Here is a 27,034-nt window from a genome sequence, read left to right on the forward strand (position 1 = left end):
ATAGTATTGTTTTGTTTTAACAAACGTTTCATCAACAAATGTCAGACTTTTATCTCCCTTATGTGGTAGAAGATGTTAATCATATTAATGGTGAGATGTTTTATTGTGGAAGTACTCCAAGACAAAGCTAACTCATCAAACATAGGAATGATCTGAAAAATTAGAACAGTTCCTCTGGAATCATTGGTTTATTGCTCACAGTGATACGATGATTGAATCATGTCAACTGGACATTTTCTTGATTAGAAACAATTAGCTACTTATCCAAGCATCTTCTTCAGTCTAAATAAAGTGGCTGGGGAACCCAGTTAAATAACCCAGAGTACGCCTTTGTTTCACCCTGGCTCGAATAGATTTGTTATGGTATATTGCTCACAGTGATAAATACGGACCACACAATTCAATTCAATTCAACTTTATTTATATCGCGCCAATTCACAACAAAGTCATCTCAGGGCACTTTACAAATAACCCAACAATTCCCCCTGGAGCAAGCCATAGGCAACAGTGGAGAGGAAAAACTCCCTTTAACGGAAGAAACCTCCAGCAGAACCAGGCTCATGGTGAGCAACCATCTGCCTTGACCGGTTGGCGTGAAGAGAGTGGAGAGAGAAAAGAAAAGAGCAAAAACAGCAACAGCACTTGAGGCTTCTTACACAGTGGATCCCCTGTTGTGTGTTACACAACTCTGGACATTTCATATGCGAAACGGGCTTCACAGGATAAAGTCCGGATGATATGAGGAACGTCTCAGTCGGACATTTGCGTTTTCACATACACTGCCTCCCGATAAAGGTGGGAGAATTTCAGGATTCCAGTGCAAGTGTGAACAAGCTCAGAGGAAGGGACAGTAATTTATAAGCTGAGCTGCAGATTCACTGAACGAACTATAGGAGGGGACGGCGGCGCTCTGCCTCTGCAGCTTTGGAACAGAAAAAGAAGAAACCCGGAAGTGTGCGGAACTGCTAACTAGCAGCAGTAGCAGCGTTAAACGTTCGAACTCAGGTGAGTTTAAGCAACTGAAGTTACAGTGAATAACATTGTTTTATTTTGATTTTTTTTTTATTATTCCGTTCCGATGGAAGCGACTCGTTCTTCACGTTAACTTCGTTTGATGTCTTAGAGTTTAACTTCCGCTTCACCAGATTCCGTATACAAATCTTCTCATTTATAAGGCTTTTAAAGACACGGCGGGAACTCACGGAAAGTTTAAGCGCTGTACCACGTAATGATGTTAAATACATTATTTCGGCTCATTAACAAACTGTCAATCAATAATCAATAGCGAATAATTAAATAAATTGTAATAGTAACCTACCGAGAACCCGCTGACGCCCTCCAGTGGTGTATTTGAATATTTAAAATGTAATAACTTTGAAAATATGTTTCTGCACCATGAAGAGTGTAAATGTAAAAGAAAGTGAACCGTATAAGGTGAACTGAATAATCCAATAGTAGAAAAGTGAACCAATAAAAAACCAACTCCGTCATTCTAGTAGAAAATAAAGTCCAAACAGAATCCAAATCAGTTAAGAAAATACCTAAATAAAGCCAGGAAGAATTTACAGAATAACCAACAATGTCAAAGGTGCAGTTCAGTGGGCAGAGGTCTGTGGATTCTGTTTAATAAATTTGTAAACTTTTCGACAGGATTTATTTTTATCAGTATTATGAAATATCTATAAAATCACAAATAATAACGAACTGATTTAGTTCTTTTTTAGTTTTGAATCTCAGTTTTCTCTACAAAAGGAACGGATCCTCCAACATGTCTGACATCTGGCACAACGCCATGGACCATGCTGTCGCCATCGCACGACAAGCGGGTGACGTATGTTATTGTGTGTTTATGTCTCTCTGTGTCTGAGTTGATTCAATTCCAAATTGACATTTAAAATCATTCACAAGCTTCATCACAGTAAAGCTAAATGTCCACATTGCTCCCACTCCTCATCCAGCTTGATGTATATGTTTTACCCATACTTACATGATTTTATTTTGGCAGTGTTAAAAGCTATACCAGAAGTTGTAGATTTCAAGATGACTCCTTGTCCTTATATAACGTAATATTATATATAACATATATAATGTTTGAAAGATGCTACATTGATTTTACTCAAATTTTTACAGCAATTTCACATTACATGGCAATTCCAAGGGGTTGAATAGTGGATGTGTTCGGTGGGCAGGCAATTTAACACAGTAATCTAGAGTAGGGGACGGGAAAAAAACAATTATGATAAGCGAGTACTCGGATTTTTGATAGTGTGTGTACACATATACACTTTTTCAGTATAGTATAAACAAAAGGCTCATTTATATCATCACAAACTGGAGGATCATTAAATAATAAAAATGTGTAAGAAGGCAGTTATCAGATTGCTAAACACTAAATTAAACCATAATGTATCTCCCAGTTTGATGGTGAATGGAGCATGAAAAGAAACAATTCCTGTGAGTGACAGATGATGTGAAAGTGCACTCTTCCACCTGACAATACAATGTCACATCGAACTGTATTAGATGCACAGCTGTGGAGCTCCTTTTAGGATGAATGATAGGAAGTTTAAACACAAGTTATTTTGATTTATAATGTATAGTGTTCCAAATACAAAAAGAAAAAGGTTGCATGACCTTTAAACCTGCTGGGAGCCTGAATTTTCTCATTCCCGCACCTGAAGAAGTTTTATTTGGATCTGCAGATAGTCTTCTGTCCGCTTTAAAACTGACAACCTTTAACTCTTTGATTGCTACAGTAAATGACAATACAAATCCAATTTCAGTGCGAGACTACTGTGTGTAGGATAATTTAAAAAATTAATCCATAAACTGCTTTGGTGTGTAACTTTGTGCAGTAATTTTGGATTTGCTGTCAGATGAGTCTGAACAGCTGGAGTGCATCTGTGCATGAACTTTTGATCTTGTCATCATCCTCCCACAGCAGTTTTTCTCAAGCCTTTTTATTAGGAATCCATCAAATGGATTGTGCTGGTGGTCTCTGTCTGAAGCCTCTTTCACACATAGTACTCCTCCAGTCTCATTTTATCAATTGGAGTCCAGGTTTGTTAACACCTGACTTCAGTGGATGTTTAGTGACATCAAAACATGTCAATGATTTCAGAAGCTTCTATCCAAACTGACTTACTACTACTAGGGAAATCTTGAGGGTTCAGTGTGTCACTGGGTCCCAGGAGGACTAGGACCATTGGCCCTGAGGTTTTTTCTATTGAAAGATGTATTTATCAAGTGTATCGACAATGTATTATTCAGGTGGTGCGTGAGGCGCTGCGTGATGACAGGATGGTGATGACGAAGACGTCGTCTGTTGACCTGGTGACACAAACTGACCAGAAGGTGGAGAAACTCATTATCCAATCAGTGAAGGAGAAATTTCCCACACACAGGTAGGACCCCACCCAGGTTTATTGATCATTGATGATAGTGATGGGTCAAACAAGAGTGAACCGTTGGTGCTTGTATTAATATGGGGGGATCATTTTCACCTCATAATGCCAAATTAGGCTCATGTTTAACTATCTTGTTTCCACTTTTGCTTAGTTTTCATTTGACCTAATTATTCTCAAATTCCTCTCTGAGGGACTCATTTAGCTTCTTTCCACATGAATTAGCTTTATATCTTGATTACAGGTAAAATGTGGACTCTACTCCACAGAGCTGTCTTACATAAACAGGAGCACCTCTACAAATCTGCTGCTTTAAAATGTTCATGTACTCCTGCCTCATCTTGACCTTGTGTAAGATTTTTTTCCAAAGCATCAGAACTAGTCTCTGAGATAGAATCACTACAAAAATGTATCTCTTAATAACAATGTGTACACCCTGCCTTTCCCCTCACATAAGTAAACAAGCACTCACACTTCCTTAAGCACTTATTTTTAATAATTTTACTTTGTTTTCCATGTTTTTTACCACTTGTATTTCCTTACAAAAAATTTTTGTACATTCTGCATTTGTAATTTTTTAGTTAGTCATAGTCATATATTATTTTGGTTATATTCAAACTAATTGGAATATATACACTTCTTTCATTTAGTCAGCACTTTACCATCAGCTGGTTATGGTAACAGGATCCTTCATCCACATGCCAAGTTCAGTCTGCACACGCTTTATCCAAATTGCATTGTTTTTTGTAATCCAGCAGATGTTGCTATAAAGTGATACATGAACACAGTGTCAGCACAGTTAGGGAACTGTGCCATACACTCCAATGAGGCGTCGTCTGCACATCAATAATTGATGATTGGTTTAGCAGATTACATCTTCAGCTGTTAATATGTCTGAAAAAACATTTGTCATAATTAATAATCTTATTGAAATGAGGTGAAATGTCTCATCACAACAATCTTAACAATTTTATAGTCAGTCTATAAGCTTTTCTTTATTTCAGAACTGAAACTTTTCAACCTGAACAAATCAAATTAAGATTTTTGTTTAGTGGATTTCTGTGTGCCATCACCACAAGTGGTTCTAATATTTAGGTCACCATATTTAAAATGAATAAGGGAGCCAAAATATTAGAATCAATATGACTCTGCCACCCACTATGACCTGAAAAAAAACTTGTTGACTTATTAACTTTCTGACTGTTTCAACCTGAAAAATGACAACCGTGTGAAGTAGAATTCATAGCAGAGCTGCTGTGTTGGACTGTTGTAGATTGTACAGGTGGGCCCAATAAAGGGGCCATTGAGTGTATAATACATGTAGGGGAAACATTACATTAGTGAACAGGTGTGTGTGTGTGTGTGTGTGTGTGTGTGTGTGTCAGGTTTATTGGTGAGGAGTCAGTGGCTGCAGGTGAAGCTTGTGACCTCACAGACTCTCCCACCTGGATCATCGACCCCATCGATGGAACCACAAACTTTGTACACGGGTGAGTGCTTTTTAATAGTACATATTTACTGACCAGGGTATCTACACACCCTGAAAGTCTTAAACACCTAAAAACTGACTATATATGTTCACATTAAATTGACTTAAATCAGTCATATAGTTCTGTCCAGATTTTGCAGTTCTGCCTGATTAAAAAGATAGATGTGCACTGTTTTGATACATACTCGGGGTTATTTAATGTTACAAAGCTTTATTAATTTTATTTTCTTTCTGATAGGTTTCCTTTTGTTGCCGTTTCCATTGGATTCTCAGTCAACAAACAGGTCAGAGCACAGTTTACTACTAAATACCTAATCTAAACCCAGACCTGCTCTAGGACTCTGAAATAAGGCCAGACCTTGTTAACTTGTGAGCTCTGTGGTCGGTTCACCGGTGCGTGCTACAGTGGTTAAAATGGGTCATCTTTGGTTTGGCTGAAAAGTTGCTTGAATTGTACACATGACAATGTTGGACATGAGAAGATGACAAAGAGAAAGAAGAGAAAGGGACAACTGACCCCAGAGTACAAAGTACAGCAGTATGTACTCTGCATGAATTGTTAATTCAGAATCACCAAAACAAAGGACTTGACTTTACTTAACAACTTCAGTTGGAGAAAGTTGGACTTCACAACTGAGTTGATAAAATCCCAGTTCACTATCAAACATCATTTTTAGGGTTTTAATGTCATCTTCACGTGTGGAGCCAAGACTCACCAAACAGCAAACACTGAAGTTTTCATTGAGGTGTAAAAAGTTAAGTGTCAGGCATGTTCTCAAGTCTCTCAGGCAGCGGTTGTAGTGACCTGCGTGTCAAAATCTACAGAACAGTAACTGGAATTCCCACTTCCACTCCTAACAAAAAACAAAAGAGGATTCCATGGTCCACTGTGTCAAAGGCAGCAGTTGGGTCTAAGAACGAACACAGATCTGTTATTATTACTGTCTTCCAGTCCCTTACTCAGAGTTTTTGATTGAATATTCTGATTTTCTATCTGATTTAGTGCTTAGTACAGATAAAGTCATTATAGTAGGTAACTTTAACATTCATGTAGATGCTGACAGTAACTGCCTGAGCATTGTGTTTAATTCATTATTAGATTTAATAGTCTTTCCCAAAATGTAAATAAACCCACTCCCTTTTTTAGTCAAACCTTAGACCTTTTCATTACGTATGGAATTGAAACGGATAATTTAACAATATTTCCGCACACGTCTCTTCTGACCATTTTTTAATAACATTTGAATTTACAATAACGGACTATACAGCAGTATGGGAAAAATTCCACTATAGCAGACGCTTAAGTGAAAAAGCTGTCAACAAATTTAAAGAAATTATTCTTTCATCATTTGCTTCACCATTTGTCAATACAATAAAAAGTAGCCACGTTAATGTTACTCCTGCACAAGTAGATTATCTTGTTGACAATTCTGCAGCCTCACTACGTACAATACTCGATAGTGTTGCCCCTCTGAAAAAGAAGGCAGTAAACCAGAAGAGGTGATCTTCATGATATAGTTCACAAACACGCAACTTAAAACAAGCAACATGAAAGTTAGAAAGGAAGTGGCGTTCCAGAAATTTAGAAGAATCTCATTTAGCCTGGAAAAACAGTTTAAAAATGTACAAAAAAGCTCTGCGATGCCAAAACAGCATATTATTCATCATTAATAGAAGAAAGCAAGAACAACTCCCAGGTTCTGTTCAGCACTGTAGCCAGGCTGACTAAGAGCCATAGTTCTGTTGAGCCTACTATTCCATTAACTCTGGGCAACAATGACTTGAAAGTCGGTTTGGATAAAAGGGTCTGCTAAATGTAAATGTAAAATGTACAGCCAGTTAAATTCAATTCAATTCAACTTTATTTATATAGCGCCAATTCACAACAAAGTCATCTCAGGGCACTTTCCAGATGAAAGTCAAGTTAAACTATGGCCCAACTTTGCCTGTTGTCTTGCCTGTGACAGATGGAATTCGGGGTTGTTTACAGTTGTCTTGAAGACAAGATGTTTACAGCGAGGCGAGGGAAGGGAGCCTTTTGTAATGGGAATCTGTTGCAGGTGTCTGAGCAGGAAGGTAAATCATCATTAAACCACAATAACCATAACCAATGAGCAGAATCTGATCTCTGACTTGTGGTTTTTGTCTGACAGACATTAGACAGTCCATCATTGCTACAGAGTTTGGATCCAGCAGAGACCCTGAAGCTGTGAATAACATCTTCTCCAGTCTGAGGAGTATCCTCTGCATCCCTGTCCATGGGTAATAATATTGTTAATGCAGTAATGTAACTGAGTATAAACATCTTGTTACCATTATACACGTGTTTCCAGTGTGCGCAGTGCGGGATCTGCAGCTATCAACATGTGTCTAGTGGCGTCTGGGTGTGTTGAAGCTTATTATGAGATTGGGATTCATGTTTGGGATGTCGCCGCCTCCTCACTTATTGTCTCAGAGGCTGGAGGAGTCCTGATGGATGTGGAGGGTAATGACACTTTCTGAGCAGCTCACTGTTGTCCTAACTTCAGCTGGAGAGTCTGAAATTCTGTTTCTGTGTTCAGGAGGAGCTGTCGACCTGATGTCCCGCAGAATAGTCGCTGCCAACCGCAGAACAATCGCTGAGAGGATTATCAAAGAGATCAGCTCCTTTAGTCCTCCCAGAGATGACACTCCACCACAACAGTGACAACATGCAGCAGAGGATCTATGTCAGTGTGAAACTGTTAAATTAGTTTATAAAGTTTGTGATAGATTAAAACCCACTATGGCTGATCTGAAATCACTTGTTATGCATGTTCCACCTGACAGGTGTTTTTTAAAGAAAACATCTTACTTTCGGATGTTTTAAGCAGTCACGTGTCCCACAACATCATCAGCTAAAGAGATGTCATACCAATAGTCACCTTGGTTTAGCCCAACCACCTCCATCACCTAAATTTGACATGCTGAACAGTTTGCTTCTACATCCATTCCATATAACCCTGATCCATGTGAAGTTATTATGTGAAGATTAATTTCCACCTAATTAAAGCAAATCCAGTGTAGCTGCTGAATGCTCTACTATATTCATGAGCCACTCTGTTTGCTGCTGAACAGGAAGTAGACTGTGGCTTTTTAAAGATTTTATTTGAAAGAAAAAAACAAAAACAAAAACTGCTGCTTTTGTCTGAAAATGACACTGAGTAAAACCAAAAGTAAACTTGTGGTTCAGAAACAACAATAAGATCACTAATAGACTCAGCTAAACATTCTCATACGAAACTGGTTTGAAACATATCAACTAAAGATAGTTTCAGCCTTTCAACCGTGGTTAGAAATCTAAATCAAAGTTAACACAAACTATTACAAACCTAACTTAGAAACAGCTATATTTATTCACTGTTAAAGTTAAAAAAAAAGGAAAACATAAGTTTAAAGGTTTTCGTCTGATACGCTGTAGAAAGACTTCGTTAACGCATGCTATTTTATGAAACACTGAGAAAAGCTTGTTGGAACAAGCCAATAAACTTTCAGTTCTGACCTTAAACTAAATGTCTGTTTGTATTGTTTAAAAGTTAGTATGATTAGCCAGGCTCTGCTATCAAATTGGATGGCATGAAGAGAGTGGGCGGGTCAATCTTTCAGCAGAAGATGAGGGGGTGGAGCTCCAGCAGCCACAACAGAGGTCAAAGGGCAAAGGTTGTTGATGGATTTCAGGGGAGACTGTCGCTGCTTCCTAAGAGGAACGCTATTGGTCAAAACCTGAGGAGACAGAATCCTGCATTGTGATTGGTTAACCCAACAACCTAATGAATTATCTGATTTTTAATTGGTATAAACTCTACAACATTGTTTTATCGTGCTGTACCAAGGGGGAGAGAGTGAAAGAGGGGTTGATGGTAGTGGTGTGACTTACAAGGCGGAGGCGGTGGGAGTACAGTGGATCCGGTTCATCTGGTTTCCTTGTCGGCACAGCGATATACCAGCGCCGCAGTTCTGCTGTCATCTCAGCCATATTGAAAAGGACCACTGGGTCAGCATGACAACGGTTGATCAACTCCACCAAACGCTCCTTATAATGCGACCTGACAGTACAGATGGGTGGAGACTGTACACAACACACCTGTACACAAGTGAACTAGGATCAGGCTATTACTGTGAGTACTGGTCTTACTGGCAGAATCCTCTGTATTCAGGCAGTGCAGGTTGTCCACATGCCTCCTCCCGTCTACTTCCATCGTCTCTCAGCTCCAAAACCAAACACACCCCTGAACATTAAGATTAGGGTGAGTAATACTGGAAGAGGGGTGTGTTTGCCTGAAGAGAAGAGAGAGATCTCACCTGTCTCGGGTCTGGTCTCGGGTGATTTAACACCAGCCGATTCTAACCAGGGAAGAGTAACTCTGTAATACTGAAACACAACAAACACAATCACAGAGGTGCAACAGAGAAATGGAAAGTTAGTAGATAAAGCACTGATATTTAATAATTTTAAATGTTTCAGTCTTTGATCTCTGACTGTCCCCAGAAATAAGACTTTAAATAAAAATTTTAAGGTCCACAGGTGTTTCTTACCTGCAGCAGCAGGTGTAGGCGGGACACACTCCAGTCTCTCAGGTGGTACAGGCAGTCTCTGGGGTGATGGGCATGAAGACCTTTGGTTCCACATTCAGCAGAGAAACCACAGGCCTAAGAACAGGTAAGGTTACAAATAATAACAGTTCTTTCAATAAGAATCAATAGAATAATAAGAATAAATCACAATAAGAATCAATCACAATAATATCATATACTGAGGAAATAAATGTGAAAATACTTCACAAGAACAATCAGTCTATTATTATCTAGACAGTCTATTCTTGGGATGCCTTTTTAGATGCATTCATCATGTTACAAAGCCACTCTGGGGTAATTCAACGATGCACTAGGTCAAATAGCACCATGCAATGGTCTGCACTGCACTTATATAGCGCTTTTCTACCTATTGGCACTCAAAGCGCTTTACACTGGTTCTTATTCACACTCACAATCACACACACATTCATACACCGATGGGGGAGCAACTAATTTGGGGTTCAGTGTCTTGCTCAAGGACACTTCGACATGTGATTGAACCAACAACTGTAAGATTGGTGGACAACTGCTCTACCTTCCTGCGCCACAGTCGCCCCTGCAGGATGTGTGGCTTATCCCATAAGCTTGGGGTCAACATAGCAGATCATGTGGTTCTTACATTAATTTAGCAGAAATTTTATGCCGCATACCCTTTGTGATGTAACCCTCCCCAATTTTTACTAGGCTAGGGACCAGCACTCAGATGTGTGCTGGCTGGGGTTGGGCAAATTGCAGGTTCAGTGTCTTGCCCAGACACAGTTTAACACATGGCCAGAGGGACTCAGGTCATGAACCGCTGACCCTATGCTTTATAGACGGCCACTGCCACCCCGTCACCATGAAACATAATTAAATCAAAGGTGAATTTTTTAGCAGGTTCCCTGCATAACTACAGAAGGCCTTAGACTCCTGGGTACAGATAAGCTGGTTTAAACACAGAACACGAAACTGGAACACGAAGGAAAGGATAACAGATGAGCCTGACAGCAGATTACTGTTATAGAACCTGACAATAAAATAGGTAAAAAAAAATTTTTTTGATTTTGAAAATTTATATTTGATCTTTAAGACAAAATAGTATTACTGCACACAATGTCACTTTCACTGATTAAAACAACCAAATAATTCAACAAAAGCCATGTGGTGATGGCAGTATTCACAGTTTTACTTTGAGTGGAAAAACCATTGGACTTGGTCAGTAATGGAATAACTGTGGAACCTTAAGGTAAAGATCTAAATCAACTAACGTTGTTACAGCACTAACAACCTCAGAGCAACTATGGAAAATAAGTAAGAGTTTATATAAGATAATTATTCTATAAGATTCCATGTTATATATGTTATATAGCACAGCTCACTACATAAGGTGAATATCTGAAGCTTATAGTGTAACCTTTTAATTATTAAGTTGTTCATTGCTCCATTTTCTTCATCTCCCTTTCAGTATGAATTCCCCTTACTGTCACCAATAGGATTGAAAAATGTCTAAATGGAAAATGGCATCGTTGTGTGCAAGAGCAAGATTTAGGGAAGTGCTCCTCATGTAAATCTATTTCATATCACCATTCATCTTTTATTTACTGCATGCTATTTACATGTTCAAAACATTAAATATTTGCTAATAAAAGCAATAACTATTTACAGACATGTAAATAACTTTGTACAGAGCGAACAAATCTTTGTCATTTTTTTTAGAATTGTTGAAAACCCTAACACCCTAACCCTAACCCTAACCCTAGAACCCAGAAGAGACTCACAGATCCCAGAGTGAAGGCCTGGCTGCAGCCCCCACAGAACTGATGTTGACACTGGCTGCAGGTGAAGTGAAGACAACCTCCTTTGGACAAACTAAAGACGAACTGACAGTTTGGACACTCTGAGGACACACAAACATATCAGAATCACATACAGTCAATTGTCTAACTGTGAAAAAATGTACAGAACAATAGAAACTCTTTTCCACTGCAAGAACTTCACCGTAACCTGTTCTACTCAGAACACTTCTATACACAAAATGCCATTAAGACACAATTTTGTGTGTCTATTAGACAATAATAAAATAGATGGAGCAGCCAGAGAACATGTCAGTGTATGTGTTCTGTGTTACAGATACCAGGATCCATTTAATCTATTTAAGACGTAAATGGACCTGGTTCTGTGTGCAGACTCTTTTGATTTTTCTAATTTGTCTGTCGGCTGTGCCGTAGAAATGTTATGGTCTACATTTGGTTTGGTAGCACCAGACTGCTCCTTACGCTGATGTTTCTGATCTAAACAAAGATGCCAGAAGGTGTTGGTTTGTTCTTGTGGTTCTTCACAGAGGTTACATTTAATTCCTTCAGTGGAAAACAGGAGTTTGAAAGGCTCCTCCAGGACCCAGTTTAGGGCCCTGGTGTTTATACCGATGCTGTTGTAGCTGAGCAGGGCAGTGTGGTGGTGGTCCGGCTGGTTCTGCTGCTGCCAGTGTCTAAACTGTTCACAGGTGAGACCCTGATGCTGAGGAGCCCACTGCAGAACAAACAGGACTACATTCATGTTACTGACCTATATGTATTTATGTATTACTACTATAGTAATATAAAATACTAATTTGCCTTATAGTATTTATAAGCTAATAATAATAGATGCTATACTACTGTACAGCACTATTTATTGTTGGACTGACGTCCAACGGCTTTGTTTGATTCAGTGTGTGGAAAACACTACATGTAAATGGTCTGCACTCATATAGCTCTTTTCTTACCTATTGGTCCTCAAAGTGCTTTACATTGTTTCTCATTCGCCTATACACAATCACAATCTCACACACACACCGATGAGGGAGGTGCTATGCAGCTGGCCATCGCTCACCAGGACCAACTAAGATGGGGTTCAGTGTTTTTCTCAAGGACACTTCAACATGTGACCAGAGAAGCCAGGGATTGAACCAACAACTGAGGGATTGATGAACGACTGCTCTACCTCTCAGCAACACAATCGCACCCAACAAGTCGCAGGAAATCTGCACACATATTTGTGTTCTACAGAGGAACTGTATTAAATCATATGTTTGTGGGCTCGCAGTGTGAGCCCATGTCTGGCCTGAAATCAGCAGAACATGAAATGTGTGTGTGTGTCTTACAGGGGATCTACACTGTGAGCAGGTGCTCTTCTTACAGCTGGGACAGTCCATTCTCAGTCGTTCCGCTTCATGAAGCATGCCAAACGAACACTGAAACACACACACACACACAAGTGGATTGAGCAGGGGCAGCAAACTCCTGGTCCATCAGCAATGTCTCAGTCTTCAGGATCAGATCCTGAGACTACGCAACTACCAAAACCTTAACCGGGTCAACTGGAACCCATCAGACTAAAGAGTCTAAGGCAATCAGCATGTTCAATGTCAAAAGTCCTGATGGCTCAGATGAAGGTCACTCTTTTCTTACATGAGCACACCAGCAGAAGTTGGGCATCTCCTGCAGTGCTCGATCTCTGAGTTTCCTCTGGAATAGTTCGTGGACATCAGGTGGCAGGAAGTGCCGGATCTACAGACAGAAATGGGCCGGGAGGTGAAATAAATTTTAACTGGTTCAAAGCCAGCGCCTAAGGAGGACTGGTTCTGCTCTGGGGGAGGAGCTGGGTTTATGAGATTTACTGCAACCAGCCACAAGGGGCCATGATTTACGGTAGCTTGACTTTTGAAGAAATATCACATCGTCCATCTCTATATACAGTCAAGGTTTAAACAAATAACTTTTCAATTACACAAAATACTTTATTCTGCTGATAAATACAATTTTAACGATCAGTAGTTCATAATCTTTCCCATCAATATTTAATTTGTTGCATCTCAACCCTGTGACACTAGGCAAACAGCTTACCTGAGTGTCCAGGAGGTTGAAGTAGTCCATGGACTCCTCCATTCCCTTCTGACCTTTGATCTCCGGTCTGCCACACTGAGGACAAACCATCTGCTCGATGCTTCGCTCTTTAATGGCTGCCAAGAAAAACATCTTGAAACATGTTTGACACATGAAGCAGGAGCAGTGGGTCATGGTGATTATCTGCAGGAGATAGAGCCGGAGAAGAAGACACAGGGAATATAATATAAACATAATAAAATTAAAGACAAAAATGATCACACGATTAAATGCAAAGATAAAGCATAAAGCATCATGAAATGTGCAGGTATTAAAAGAACATTTTCTAAGTTAATCATATTGTAACTTAAAGAAGCTTAAGCCAACAGTGAATCTTCTCTGCTCACATTTGGTTAGTTGTCGGTCTGTCAGTCTTGATTCACTCAATTGTTGATGCAGCAGACCTCTGTTGTTGTCCAAAAAACTATTCACAACAGCGAAAGACACCGCTCCATTGGGTAATGCGTTTCTTTTTTCTGAAAACCAAGATCCTCGTATGTATCCCAAAAATACAAGGAAGTGCTGATATAGAGCACACAGTGCAAAGTTTATTGAAAACCGAAAGCCAGTTTTAGAGTAAAAGAAAATTTTTAGCAATGGAGGTCAACAGCACCAACAAACAAGTGAATCCAGGCTGCCGCATGACAACTAACCAAACTTGACAGAAGATTTCAGTGGCGGTTTTAGTATCTGTATGTTGACTGTGGACAATGCAATTGGACAAATGCAACTAACTAACTAAGAACAAGAACAACCCCCGGTTTCTGTTCAGCACTGTAGCCAGGCTGACTAAGAGCCATAGTTCTGTTGAGCCTAGTATACCCTTAACTTTGAGCAGCAATGACTTTATGACTTTCTTTACTGGTAAAATTGCAGCCATTAGGGAAAAGATTCACCAGATCCTCCCTACAAATATTACAGATAGATCTTCATGTACAACAGCTCTAGAATCCTCAATAAGGCCCCAATCCATCTTAGACTGTTTTTCACCCATAGATCTCACTGAGCTAAGTTCAACTATCGCCTCCTCAAAACTAACAACATGTCTTTTAGACCCTGTTCCAACCAAATTGCTTAAAGATGTTCTACCTTTAATAGACACTTTCATATTAGATTTGATTAACCTATCTTTAGAAACTGGCTATGTACCAAAGGCTTATAAAGTTGCTGTAATCAAACCATTAATTAAAAAACCCTGTCTTGATCCAGGTGATTTAGCCAACTATAGACCAATATCAAATCTCCCGTTTATCTCTAAAATCCTGGAAAAAGTAGTTGCAAAACAATTATGTGATCACCTTTACAGGAATAATTTGTATGAAGACTTTCAGTCAGGATATAGAGCTCATCACAGTACAGAAACAGCACTGGTAAAAGTCTCCAATGATCTTCTCCTCGCTTCAGATAATGGACTTGTGTCCGTACTCGTCTTACTAGACCTTAGTGCCGCATTTGACACCATTGACCACAACATTTTATTACAGAGACTAGAACATGGATTTGGGATTAAAGGAACCACATTACATTGGTTTAAATCTTATCTGTCAGACAGATTCCAACTTGTTCATGTTAATGATGACTCTTCTTTATGCACCAAAGTTAGCTATGGAGTTCCACAGGGCTCTGTGTTAGGACCAATACTTTTTAATCTGTACATGTCACCTTTAGGCAAAATTATTAGGAAACATTCCATAAACTTCCACTGCTATGCAGATGATACCCAGCTCTATTTATCTGTGAAACCAGAAGATACTAACCAATTAGTCAAACTTGAAGCATGTCTAAAAGACATAAAGACCTGGATGTCCTACAATTTCCTACTTCTAAATTCAGACAAAACTGAAATCATCCTCTTTGGGCCTAAAAACATGAGAAATATGCTGTCTAACAATATAGTTACTTTAGATGACATAACTTTGGCCTCCAGTACTGCGGTGAGGAACCTTGGAGTTATTTTTGACCAGGATTTGGCATTTACGTCACATATAAGACAAATCTCTAGAACAGCCTTCTTCCACCTACGGAACATTGCTAAAATTAGAAGCATCCTGTCTCAAAGTGATGCCGAAAAACTGGTCCATGCATTTGTTACTTCTAGGTTGGACTACTGTAATTCCCTACTTCTGGGGTGTCCTAATAACTCCCTAAAAAGCCTTCAATTAATCCAAAATGCTGCAGCAAGAGTGCTGACTGGATTAGGAAAGAGAGATCATATTTCACCTTCACTAGCTTCTCTTCATTGGCTTCCCATAAAATCTAGAATAGAGTTCAAAACCCTCCTCCTTACATACAAAGCTCTTAATGGTCAAGCTCCATCATATTTAAAAGATCTCATAGTTCTGTATCGCCCGATTAGACCACTTCGATCCCAAAATACAGGCCTACTTGTGGTTCCCAGAGTTTGCAAAAGTAGAATGGGAGGCAGAGCCTTTAGCTATCAAGCTCCTCTCCTGTGGAACCAGCTTCCAATCCAAATTCGGGGAGCAGACACCCTCTCTACTTTTAAGACTAGGCTTAAAACCTTCCTTTTTGATAAAGCTTATAGTTAAACTGCTCACTCAACCTGAACTAGCTTTTCTCTATACATTTACTTGTCACCACTGTATACCATTAATTCTATATCCTACAACCTGTACGATGCTTTGTTGTTGCTTTTTTGTTGTTTTGTTGTTGCTTTTTTGTTGTTTTGTTGTTGCTTTTCGTTGCTCTTTTCTTTTCTTTCTCCACTTTCCACTCACCCCAACCGGTCAAGGCAGATGGCCGCCCACCCTGAGCCTGGTTCTGCTGGAGGTTTCTCCCATTAAAGGGAGTTTTTCCTCTCCACTGTTGCCTAGGGCTTGCTCAAGGGGGATTTGTTGGGTTGCTTCTACATACTTGTGTAGTCTGGACTTTATTCTGTAAAGTGCCTTGAGATGACTTTGTTGTAAATTGGCGCTATATAAATAAAGTTGAATTGAATTGAATTGAACTATTATTTTAATATTTAATGAAGTTGATTCTCTCTTATTATTTAGATTTAAACTGAAAACACTGAGTTCAGCTGGTGCTGGCACCAATTTTTGTACACTCTCCTGCACGCTGAGCTGCAGTACTATGCTAAATCTATGTTAAAATAGTAGTGTCCAAAAACATTGAATGCTCTTTTCATATGCAGCACTCATGTAGGAGAAGCAAGACTACTGTTTCAACTGTGTTTACAGAATTATTTTCTCTGTTGTCAGTGGGCTTTCTGTGGAACATTTTACTTGCATATACCTGAGGGGAAAAAAAGTACCACAAGCCTCCAAAAAGTGTTTTTCTATTAATTAGTGTGTGGTTCATTTTAGCATTCACTGTGTTCACATGCACTTAAAAAACCTAATTATTGGAAATCCACATATACATTTAGCAGCAGAGTAACCGGATTTCTCCTCAACCTCTGACTTATTTTAAAAGTCTGGCTCATAGATTATTACTGCTGCTTTTCGACTTCTCTCTGTGTGTCAGCAGAGTGATAGCACAAGGGGAGAGAAAGAAAAGACACATGCAGCTGATTCACAACAGTCTGAATAGAGGAGAGGGATTTATTTAGATCTTTTTGAGACAATGTAATTAAAATTTTCAGGCGGATGCAGACTTTGTTTTAAAAACAAGGTGGCATTGCCCTGTTAATGATCTCTTCTTTCATTCATTCTTTCACTTACTTTCAGTGACTTCCTTACTGTCCGCAGCATTTTGTTACACACATGCTCTCTAGGAGAAAGCTGATTAGAAACCTGGTAAGTGTATACACGGCAGAGTAATCAATGTTCTCTGACAGAAATCTACCTGAGGAAACCAGGTTTCCCAAATCCCCCACCCAGATTTCAGAGGCCATCTTTCCGGTTTACATGATACTTAAGAATGGGGGCTTGTTAGGTGTGGCCCTCTTGGTGGACGTGTGAAGTGGTCTTGATCTTCATGGGGATTGATTAAAGGGCAGAATGATTTTCCTGAGAAAACCGACTGTAACCCAGTTACTTAAGTCCATGTAAACGTGCTGAATTAGTTGACTTATCTAAATGTTTATTTTAAACAAACGTGACACTTGAAGGGCTCTGTAGGCTGAAATAGCTGCTTTAACACCAGGCAATGTAATAAAATCACAAAAGTAGCAGCCCAACAAATAATGATGTTGTTGTTACATACAGTACATAGAACCTTTAATCTGCTGCTCTCTGATTAGCACAGGGGACTCACCTTACTGAATGTCACCTGGTCCTGACAGATGGGGCAGCTGTGAGTCAGAAATCTAAGGGCTGATAGAAAATCTCTGTTGAGTTGGACTGCTTCCATGACATCACCTGGGCTGAAGCTCCGCCCCTCCATTGTCATTAAAGACAGGAACATGGCGGACTGGTCTGGGGGAAGGAGGACTGCCATCTGAGGGGGGAAAGAGAAGGGAGAGACACAGTCAGATCTGCTAATAGTAAAGCTGGACTGTAAATCCCAGAGACAAATCTGTAGGTAAAATAAGAAAGTAAACTTCAAGTAAAGCTGTGGTCAGTGCTGGGCTCCTGTAGTTGTGATGTCATTGCAGATGTCATAAATATCAAACATATGAAAAATCTTTATATGAGAATTTTTTCTATGCCAAATGTGAGCACCAACTGTGAGTGCCAACTGAGCCAGACTAAACTAGACCAGAACCAGCTACATACAGTTAGGTTTCACAAATAACCTTAAAGGATAACCGTTTTTTTAACCTGCTGTATTTCTCAGAAAAAGTGGGTACTGTGACTATAGCTGGTGCTAATTTTGGTATTATAAGAAGACAGAGATGTAAACGTTTATCGTTTCCCTAAATCTCTGCAATAACCCACTGTAAGGGGAAATACAGCAGCAAACACAAAGTTTTCTTTTAAGGATATAGGCTGGAACCCGACGTAGTCCTCCTCACCTTTGTGTAGTCTGCTCCAGCTGCTGGGTCTGAATGAAGTCTCTTAAAACCAAGGTTCTCATTTACTTCAGGTGCTGGTACAGAACCTGTTTGGTACCTGTCTCTAGCTGCCTCTGACTTAATGACCTGTAGAGTGGAGTCCCCCTGCTGGTCTCTGTTGTACTCTTTGTTCAGTCTCAATGCTCCCATAATCTTGCTGAGAGGGTCAGCACCTGGAACTGCAGGGACCAGGACCAGATGAAGTCCAGTTAGTTTCATTTATTTGGCCTAAAAGCACAGACATGGGGGTCCTGGTTAAGAAAAGTCACCCAAACAACAGCTGCGAGAACAGACCCACTGACCCAGACCACAGACCCATTTACTTAGATAATTCCTGTAAATTTCTACTTTTATGCTAACACATACCCTAAATAATTCCAAATAACAGAGGTTCAACATTTAGGAGCACATAAAGAACTTTAGAGCCACAATGAAAATGTTTCATATAAGCTGATTCTCTGATTAATTTCAAAAGCTACACCTAGATGTACAACGCATCTTCCATAATGATCACAAAGCTGAACCAACAACTCCAAAAACAGTTTCACACAAAACTTCACACAAGGATTTTCTGTAGAACTGTTGGAATAGATTAACGTTTCATTTACAACATTACTTATTTAAATTATTAAAGTGTTTATGATTTAGTTATTTGGCAGAAGCTTTTATCAAAAGTGACTTACAAGCGAGGTGTTCCTAATTAGCTGCCAACCGATTGAAAACAGCAAAAAAAACAACAGCAAAGTCACATACAGTAAACTCAATATGTCTTGAATTAAATGTATTGAATTGAAGATCTACGTAACAGTATCAGGTCCAATAATGCCCATGTGCACTCCTACTCATACTCAAATAACTTCTCCCATGCTGCAGGCATTACTCAGTCAACCTCATGTTGGTTTAGCAGTAGGCGGTGGTAAAACTGGTTTGGAGCAGTTTTAAGATAACTCACAATGACAAAAGTAAAGCCGACTGTAAGTGCTGTTCAGCTAAAGTCTCTAAGTCAGACTGGAAGCACAAAAATTTTGTAATCTTAATAGTACTCTGTACTGGCAAGTACCCAAATGAGAGCACTTGTACACAGTGTGTGAATAAGTGGTATTGGGACATCCCAAAAAAGAGTCAGTGTTTGTGGCTCTTAACTTAATACAAATCAGTCACATCCCTCACTGGTCCTTTGTCCTCTTTGATGATCCTCTTCAATGATTCACACCTGGACAGGTACAGCTGGTAGAGGGAAGGGCCTGGGATGTGAGAGTACTGTCCCAGAGAGAGTTCACTAGAACTTGCGCAGTTTTAAGATACTATCTAGCAAATCAGGCTGAACAACTGAGGAACAATACAGGACCTTGTGGAACTCCATAACGTTTGTGTTCTAAGAAGATTCTTCAGAGCCAGAACTATGGCTCTGGCTCTTTTCTTGTTTGCTTTTGTTAATGATAAATAATATGCTGTTCTGGTGCTACAGAGGGCTTTTTTGGATATTATTAAACTACAACATTATCGAGCATTGTATGTAGTGAGGCTGAAGAAGTACAAACAAGATCATCAACTTGTACAGGAGTAAAGGTGGCTACTCTCCATTACATTGACACATGGCAGTGAGGTAAATGATTAAGGAACCCATTTTGCGCTTCTCCTCCATTTCAGCCTGTGCTTCTAGGAACATGATAATTAATATGACTTGGAGGGGGTTGATTTATTGAGACCGACATATTCTTCTTGCTGCAACCAAGTTTCAGGAAGACAAAATAAATCAATTTGATGCTTACTAATCAAGTCATGTACTAAGAGATTTAAACACGAGATCTGCTATTGATTTGTGTAAGTTTTTGTTCTGTAAGAGAAGTACTCCTAACTTTTACTAAGTACTTATAATTAACTCCTCTTGTAGTTATTTTTTGATTAAATGGTTAAGTAAATGTTTGAAATTTTGGAGGGACACAGCTGCAAGGACATTGCAGAGAGCCATGTACGACTGGATCTCTGCATCTTCGGCTCAATTCTGGACTGTCTAGGTTGTCTAATACAACCAGCCATATTTCTAGATAAGAGAGCTGCACCATCTAAATTAGAATGTATGCCGTGTCTCTCAATGAGCCTAGGTTTTTCCCCAAAAAGGTTTCCAGTTATGTAGCCCACATCATTTGCTGGACATCGCCTGGACAGCCAACTGTTGAATGACAACATGCGGCTATATATGTCTAGTCCAATGCTGTTTTGGCAAGTTACACACAGATTAAACATTCATTTTGGTGATCTCAGATTTTAAAGTTTCAAACATGATTCTATGTCATTAGAGTTGCCATCATGTTTGCTAGAAGAATGTGTGGAATGCATCTATATATGCACCTGTATCCATACTTGCAGTATAAACAGAAGCACATGCATGTCCATGGTGTGGGTACGGATCAATCTAAATCTCACCTCAGCTGGCCTGCCACCCTGCCTGTTGTCCAGAGGAGTCGAACCCCCTTGACACAGAGACTGCAGTGTGAGCACAACTACAGTATACTTTTTGTTTCCTAATTATCACTGCTCTATTCACTCTGAAAAAAATAGCAGTGAATCACTTGTCATTCCTATCTCTGAGTCACTGACATACAAATAACAGTGCTCCCTAAATGTCTACATTCCCACTCTCAAATTTTCAGTGGCATATGCAACAATCTGATTAAGATCTGTTCAACCACTTCCTGACCATCCAGATCCTGTCTCAACTCCTCCCTGCTAAACAACATTCTTCCTTTTTCCTCTTACACCACTTTGTTCTCTGCTCTGTCTTTGTCCTCTTCATCTTCCTCATCAACAGAGTCATTTTACACACCACCATCTTGTGTTATCTGGCTACACTCTTACCTGCCAACCTGCAGCCACTGATCTCTTTTAGATTACGTCATCAACACAAGATGTAGTTCATCTGAGTGCTTCTAATATTTATGTCACCCTATGTTCTTACCTCTTCTGAAAGAAAGTATTCACTTCAGCCATTTCCCTCCTCTTTGCAAAGTCTACCCTGATCACTCCTCCTGCGTTCTTGTCCTGAAGACCAAATGTGCCCATTACATTCTCATCACCTCCGTTCCATCCACCAACATGTCCATTGAAATCTGCACCAATCACCCCTCTCTCACCTCTGGGGATGCTCTGCATCACTTCATCTAACTCACTCGAGTATTTCTCCTTCTCTTCTAGCTCACATCCTACCTGTGGGGCATAACTACTAACAAACATCATGCCTTAAATTTCCAGCCTTCTTTCAGGATAACTTCTACTCAATTTCTCTTCCTATCTGACCCATTGTAAAACAAATTGAACCCTGCTCCCAAGCTTTAAGCCTTGCTACTTTTCCACCTGGTCTCCTGGACACACAGTATATCCACCTTTCTTCTCTGCATCATGTCAACCAACTCTCTAGCCTTCCCTGTCATAGTCCCAACATTCAAGTCCCTACTGTCAGTCCTACACTCTTGGTTTTCCTCTTCTCTTTGTCTACGAACATGCCTTTCTCCTCTCCTTCTATGACCAACAGTTACCAGATTTCCACTGGCACCCTGTAGGTCAACAGCACTAGTGGCAGTCTTTAACCCGGGCCCCGACCAATCCGGTATGGAAGTAAGGTTCAGTGTGGAAGTCATGATTCGCATGTGTTTTACATTGGATGCCCTTCCTAACACAACCCTCTGCATTTATCCAGACTTGGGACTGGCACAAGACGACACTGGGTTGTGGCCCTTCTGGTTGCATTTGCCCCCTTGTGGTTGAATTTGTGCTTTCCCAGGTGTGCTATCTGGTGGCCCATTTTACAAATGGCATGAATCTTGTCAATCTCCTTCCTTTATTGAGGAAATGAGCCTACATTAGATTTACATATGTATTGATACTGCATATCAATATGTGCTACGTATTAGACAAACATTACACCTTGTCCTTTCATTAGGCATTAAAACAAATAATTGAACAATATTTCCTAACAACTCTCTTCTGTCTGACCATTTTCTAATAACATTTGAATTTACAATAATGGACTATATAGAAGTTAAAAAAAAATTCCACTACAGCGGATGTGTAAGTGAAAAAGCTGTAAACAAATTTAAAGAAACAATTCTTTCATCATTTACATTACCATGTCAATACAATGAGAAGAAGCCACCTTAATGTTACTCTTGCAAAAGTTGATTATATCTTGTTGACAATTCTACAGCCTCACTACGTACAATACTAGATACTGTTGCCCCTCTGAAAAAGAAGGCAGTAAACCAGAAGAGGCGATCTCCATGGTATAGTTCACAAACACGCAACTTAAGACAGGCAACACGAAAGTTAGAAAGGAAGTGGCTTTCCAGAAATTTAGAAGAATCTCATTTAGCTTGGAAAAACTGTTTAAATATGTACAAAAAAGCTCTCTGTGATCCCAGAATAGCATATTATTCATCATTAATAGAAGAAAACAAGAACAACGTCTGGTTTCTTTTCAGGCTGACTAAGGGCCATAGATCTGTTGAACCTAGTATTCCCTTAACTCTGAGCAGCAATGACTTCATGACTTTCTTTATGAATAAAATTGTAACCATTAGAGAAAGAATTCATCAGATCCTCCCCCTAAATATTACAGATAGATCTTTATGTACAACAGTCCTAGAATTATCATCAAGAGCCCCAATCCCTCCTAGACTGCGTTTTACCCATAGATCTCGCTGAGCTAACTTCAATTATTACCTCATCTAAATTCCAACTAGATAGCTCAATCCTTAATCCTTAATAGAAATGTTCTTATTAGATATCATCAATCTATCTTTAGAAACAGGCTATGTACCACAGGCCTATAAGGTAGCGGTTATTAAACTACTACTTAAAAAACCCTATCTTGACCCAGGTGTTTAGCCAATTACAATCCAATATCCAATCTCCCCTTTATTTCTAAAATTCTTGAAAAAGCATTTGCAACGCAATTATGCGCCACCTGTACAGGAATAATTAGTATGAAGACTTCAGTCAGGATTTAGAGTTCATCATAGTACAGAAACAGCACTGGTAAAAGTCACCAACAATCTTCTCTTGCCATCAGATAATGGACTAATTTCTATACTTGTTCTGTTAGATCTTAGTGCTGCATTTGATACCATTGATCATAACATTTCATTACAGAAACTGGAACATGAAATTGAGATTAAAGGAACTGCACTAGGTTGGTTTAAATCTTATCTATCTGATACATTTCAATTTGTTCAATAAAATGATGAATCCTCCATGCACACAAAGGTTAGCTATGGAGTTCCACAAGGCTCTGTGTTAGGACCAATACATTTTACTTTATGTCTCCTTAAGACAACATTGTTAGAAAACACTCGTCCGTAAATTTCCATTGCTATGCTGATGATTCACAGCTATATCCATCAATCAAACCAGATGAAAAAAATCAGTTTATTAAGCTTCAAGCCTACAAGACATAATGGCCTGGAAAGTCAAACAAAACTGAAGTAATAGTATTTGGGCCCAAAAATCTCAGAAATATGATGTCCAACCATATCATTACTCTAGATGGCATAAGTCTGGCCTCCAGTACTACTGCAAGGAACCTTGGAGTTATTTTTGACCAGGATTTGTCCTTTACCTCACATATAAAACAAATCTCTAGAACAGCCTTCTTCCACCTACGGAACATTGCAAAAATTAGGAGCATCCTGTTTCAAAGTGATGCCGAAAAACTGGTCCATGCATTTGTTACCTCTAGGTTGGACTACTGCAATTCCCTACTTTCAGGATGCCCCAGTAACTCCCTAAAAAGCTTGCACATTAATCCAAAATGCTGCAGCAAGAGTGCTGACTGGAATTAGCAATCTTCTTCTTTTCCTTTCGGCTGTTCGCTTTCAGGGGTCGCCACAGCGAATCATATGCCTCCATCTAACTCTATCCTCTGCATCCTCTTCTCTCAAACCACCTAACTTCATGTCCTCTTTCACTACATCCATAAATCTCCTCTTTGGTCTTCCTCTAGACCTCCTGCCTGGCAGCTCCAACTTCAGCAAGACAGCTCATATTTCACCTTCACTCTCTCCTTTCACCCCACAATTGTCACCACTGTATGACATTAACTTTGTGTCTTCTTTCTCTTGTAGTTGTCCTTCTCCTTCCCTGTCTCCCTCTCTGTCCCTTTCTGCTGGTGTCCCCAGCTTTGGAGCTGTGTGTCTTCCAGTGTGCAGCTACTGGTCCTACCAACCTGTCAATGTTTTGTTGTTTTTTTATTGCTCTTTTCTTTTCTCTCTCCACTTTCCACTCACCCCAACTGATCAAGGCAGACGGCTGCCCACCCTGAGCCTGGATCTGCTAGAGGTATCTTCTCTTCAAGAGAGTTTTTCCACTCCACTTTTGCCTAGGGCTTGCTCAAGGTGGAATTGTTGGGTTCTCTTTATACATTTTTATAGTCTTGGTTTTATTCTGTATTTATTCTTTATTCTGTCTTGAGATGATTTTGTTGTGAATTGGCGCTATATAAATAAAGTTGAATTTAATTAATATGATGCACTATTTATTTGCATGCAAATTTTATGATTTAAAAATGGAAATGAGGTTTTGTGTAGTGCACTAAAATTTGTACTAGTATATTCATGTGTGTGGTGGTGTTCTGTGATGAAAGGGTGGGTAGCTGTGGCACAGAGTGGCCACCTATTGACTGCAGGTTTGGGGGTTTGCAGCCCAAATCCCCTAAGCCATACATCATAGTCTACCTGGGCAAGACATTGGATGCCCAATTTCCCTAGCCCCAGCCACTTTGAGCACCACTCCCAAGTCTTGTGGGGAAAGTTGCAACATGAAGGGCATCCTTCTGTGCCAAATCAACGTACAAACTACTGAGACGCTATGGGAACAACAAGCTTACTGGATAACTCATAGCAGAGGGAGAAAAAAAAACTTGAATTCCGTGGTGCTTCAGATTATTATAGCCTAAGCATGGAACAAATCAAACTCGAATAATATAAATAGCTTTAAATAGCAGTTTTCGTTTCTATAGAAACTGTTGGAAAAGGTCAAACTGACTACACACTAACTGGGCGTGGCAGAAAAAGGAAGCCATCAAGGGCTACAGCCAGATTTCTGAAGAGGCAGGTGGAAAAAAACTCTTTGAGTGACTGGAAAAGACCTGCAGCAAGACTTGGTAGCAACAGGCACTGAAGTTTCAGTTTGTAAAGGAATACTAAAGACTGAAGGGTTTCATACCAGCACTATGACGTACACCACTACTTATCCAACATCATAAAATCATATAAATAAGCCATAGAAGTTTTGAAATTCCTTATAAATACTGCCAGAAGCTGGTGTTTGGCTATGCAGCATTTTGCAGCAGGCCACATCAGCAAAAGTGTTCTCCACTAACTACTGAAGATCCCTATCATAATGCAGTTTAATAATTTTAATTCTGTAGTAGTCATTAAAAGTTGCATTTCGCATTGAATTTGGAGGAACCACTTGTGACATGAATTGTGTCGAACTATTTAAATTGTTCTTGTTAGATTTTTTCATTGCAATCATAATTTTTAATGAAACAATGTGTCAATTAATTCATTGATTCACTCACCTGGCAAAATTCATTAAAACTGAAATACTTTCATAGAAGAAATATGTATGATATTAGGTAAATTATTTGCATAGTATGTAATTTAATACTTTCATTTTTAAATTTATTGTGTAATAAAGTCATTCTCAACACATGTAAAGTAGAAAAGTAGAAAATGTACACATTCATCTATCCCAAGTTGCTCATTTATGGATCTCAAAAAAAAAAAAAAGCATGTAAACCATCTTAAAAAAACACAGGACCTCCAGATAATACAATGGCTAATGTGCAGTTAAGTCTTCTCAAACACTCCCAAACACTCAATTTTTAAGGGAAAATAGGGAACTAGTCCCTCTGAACATATCCAACTTTACTCACAGTTGTTAAGCCACTAAGGTCGTAAAACCCTTGTGCTTATCGTTATTTTGTGTAACTTGGTTTGTTATGGTTTCTCACATAAATACTAATAACAACGTTAGTATAATTGCTATTTCTGTAGGACAACTGTGAACTAGTGCCTGTGGATGTATCCAGCCTCACTTACATATACACAGCCACTAAACCAAACCCAAAGCAGCAACTTTATCATCAGCTGAGCCACTTACAGCCCATTCATAACCAATATTGAGCCCTTTTTTTAACACAGCAACACTAAGTAGTAGATATACAGTGCATTCAAAATGTTCAGGCCCCATTTATTCTTTTTTCAATCTTGTTATGTTCCTGCCTGACAGTACATTGATTTAAATAAATGGTAAAGGGTCTGCACTTATATAGCCCTTTTTTTTACCTATTGGCACTCGAAGCGCTTTACACTGCTTCTTATTCACCCATTCAGACTCACAATCACAAACACACTCAGACACGGTAGGGGGAGCTGCTATGTAGCTGGCCAACGCTCACCGGGAGAAACTAAGTTGGGGTTCAGTGTTTTGGTCAAGGACACTTCATAATGTGACCGGAGGAGCCGGGGATTGAGCCAACAACTGCAAGAATGGTGGACAACCGCTCTACATTCCATTACAGTTATTTTTCTTGGTCTTACACTTCTTAGAAGAGTCTTAGTGTGTTTCTTCCATTTCTGGATTATGTCTTCACAATTGATACTGGTATCTCTTAACACTTTTTTATATG

The 27,034-nt window shown here is 39.4% G+C and overlaps 2 protein-coding genes across 12 annotated transcripts in view; one reads left to right on the forward strand and one right to left on the reverse strand.

The window, feature by feature from the left end:
* Positions 1-131: 131 nt before the first annotated feature.
* On the forward strand, positions 132-8,424 carry impa1 (inositol monophosphatase 1). 6 transcript variants are annotated; one of them, XM_067473798.1, is made up of 9 exons: positions 132-1,005; positions 1,725-1,831; positions 3,271-3,404; positions 4,790-4,894; positions 5,132-5,177; positions 6,861-6,969; positions 7,047-7,155; positions 7,227-7,378; positions 7,455-8,424. In XM_067473798.1, exons 2-9 carry the CDS (start codon positions 1,769-1,771, stop codon positions 7,577-7,579), a joined length of 843 nt encoding a protein of 280 aa, XP_067329899.1. In that variant the 5' UTR covers positions 132-1,005; positions 1,725-1,768; the 3' UTR covers positions 7,580-8,424. The 6 variants fall into 6 exon arrangements, with proteins under 6 accessions (XP_067329899.1, XP_067329902.1, XP_067329900.1 ...); XM_067473801.1 differs by having other exon boundaries at positions 1,725-1,826; XM_067473799.1 differs by having other exon boundaries at positions 1,738-1,831.
* The window catches only part of si:dkey-181m9.8 (E3 ubiquitin-protein ligase RNF31), a 22,040-nt gene continuing 2,726 nt past the window's right edge, over positions 7,721-27,034 (reverse strand). For 4 of the 6 annotated variants that reach the window (XM_067473776.1, XM_067473775.1, XM_067473773.1 and 1 more), the window contains 12 exons: positions 18,307-18,524; positions 17,607-17,789; positions 13,350-13,532; positions 12,915-13,013; positions 12,608-12,697; positions 11,889-11,994; positions 11,244-11,362; positions 9,448-9,561; positions 9,214-9,283; positions 9,047-9,140; positions 8,789-8,957; positions 7,721-8,634 (listed from right to left, as the gene is read on the reverse strand). In XM_067473776.1, coding sequence (XP_067329877.1) covers positions 8,506-8,634; positions 8,789-8,957; positions 9,047-9,140; positions 9,214-9,283; positions 9,448-9,561; positions 11,244-11,362; positions 11,889-11,994; positions 12,608-12,697; positions 12,915-13,013; positions 13,350-13,532; positions 17,607-17,789; positions 18,307-18,524 — 1,574 coding nt within the window. In that variant the 3' untranslated portion in view covers positions 7,721-8,505. Of the gene's footprint in view, positions 8,635-8,788; positions 8,996-9,046; positions 9,141-9,213; positions 9,284-9,447; positions 9,562-11,243; positions 11,363-11,888; positions 11,995-12,607; positions 12,698-12,914; positions 13,014-13,349; positions 13,533-17,606; positions 17,790-18,306; positions 18,525-27,034 lie in introns of those variants that run through there. The other 2 variants (XM_067473774.1, XM_067473778.1) reach the window with 2 other exon arrangements.

The sequence above is a fragment of the Channa argus genome, chromosome 14 (genome assembly GCF_033026475.1).
Source record: "Channa argus isolate prfri chromosome 14, Channa argus male v1.0, whole genome shotgun sequence".
NCBI lineage: Eukaryota > Metazoa > Chordata > Actinopteri > Anabantiformes > Channidae > Channa > Channa argus.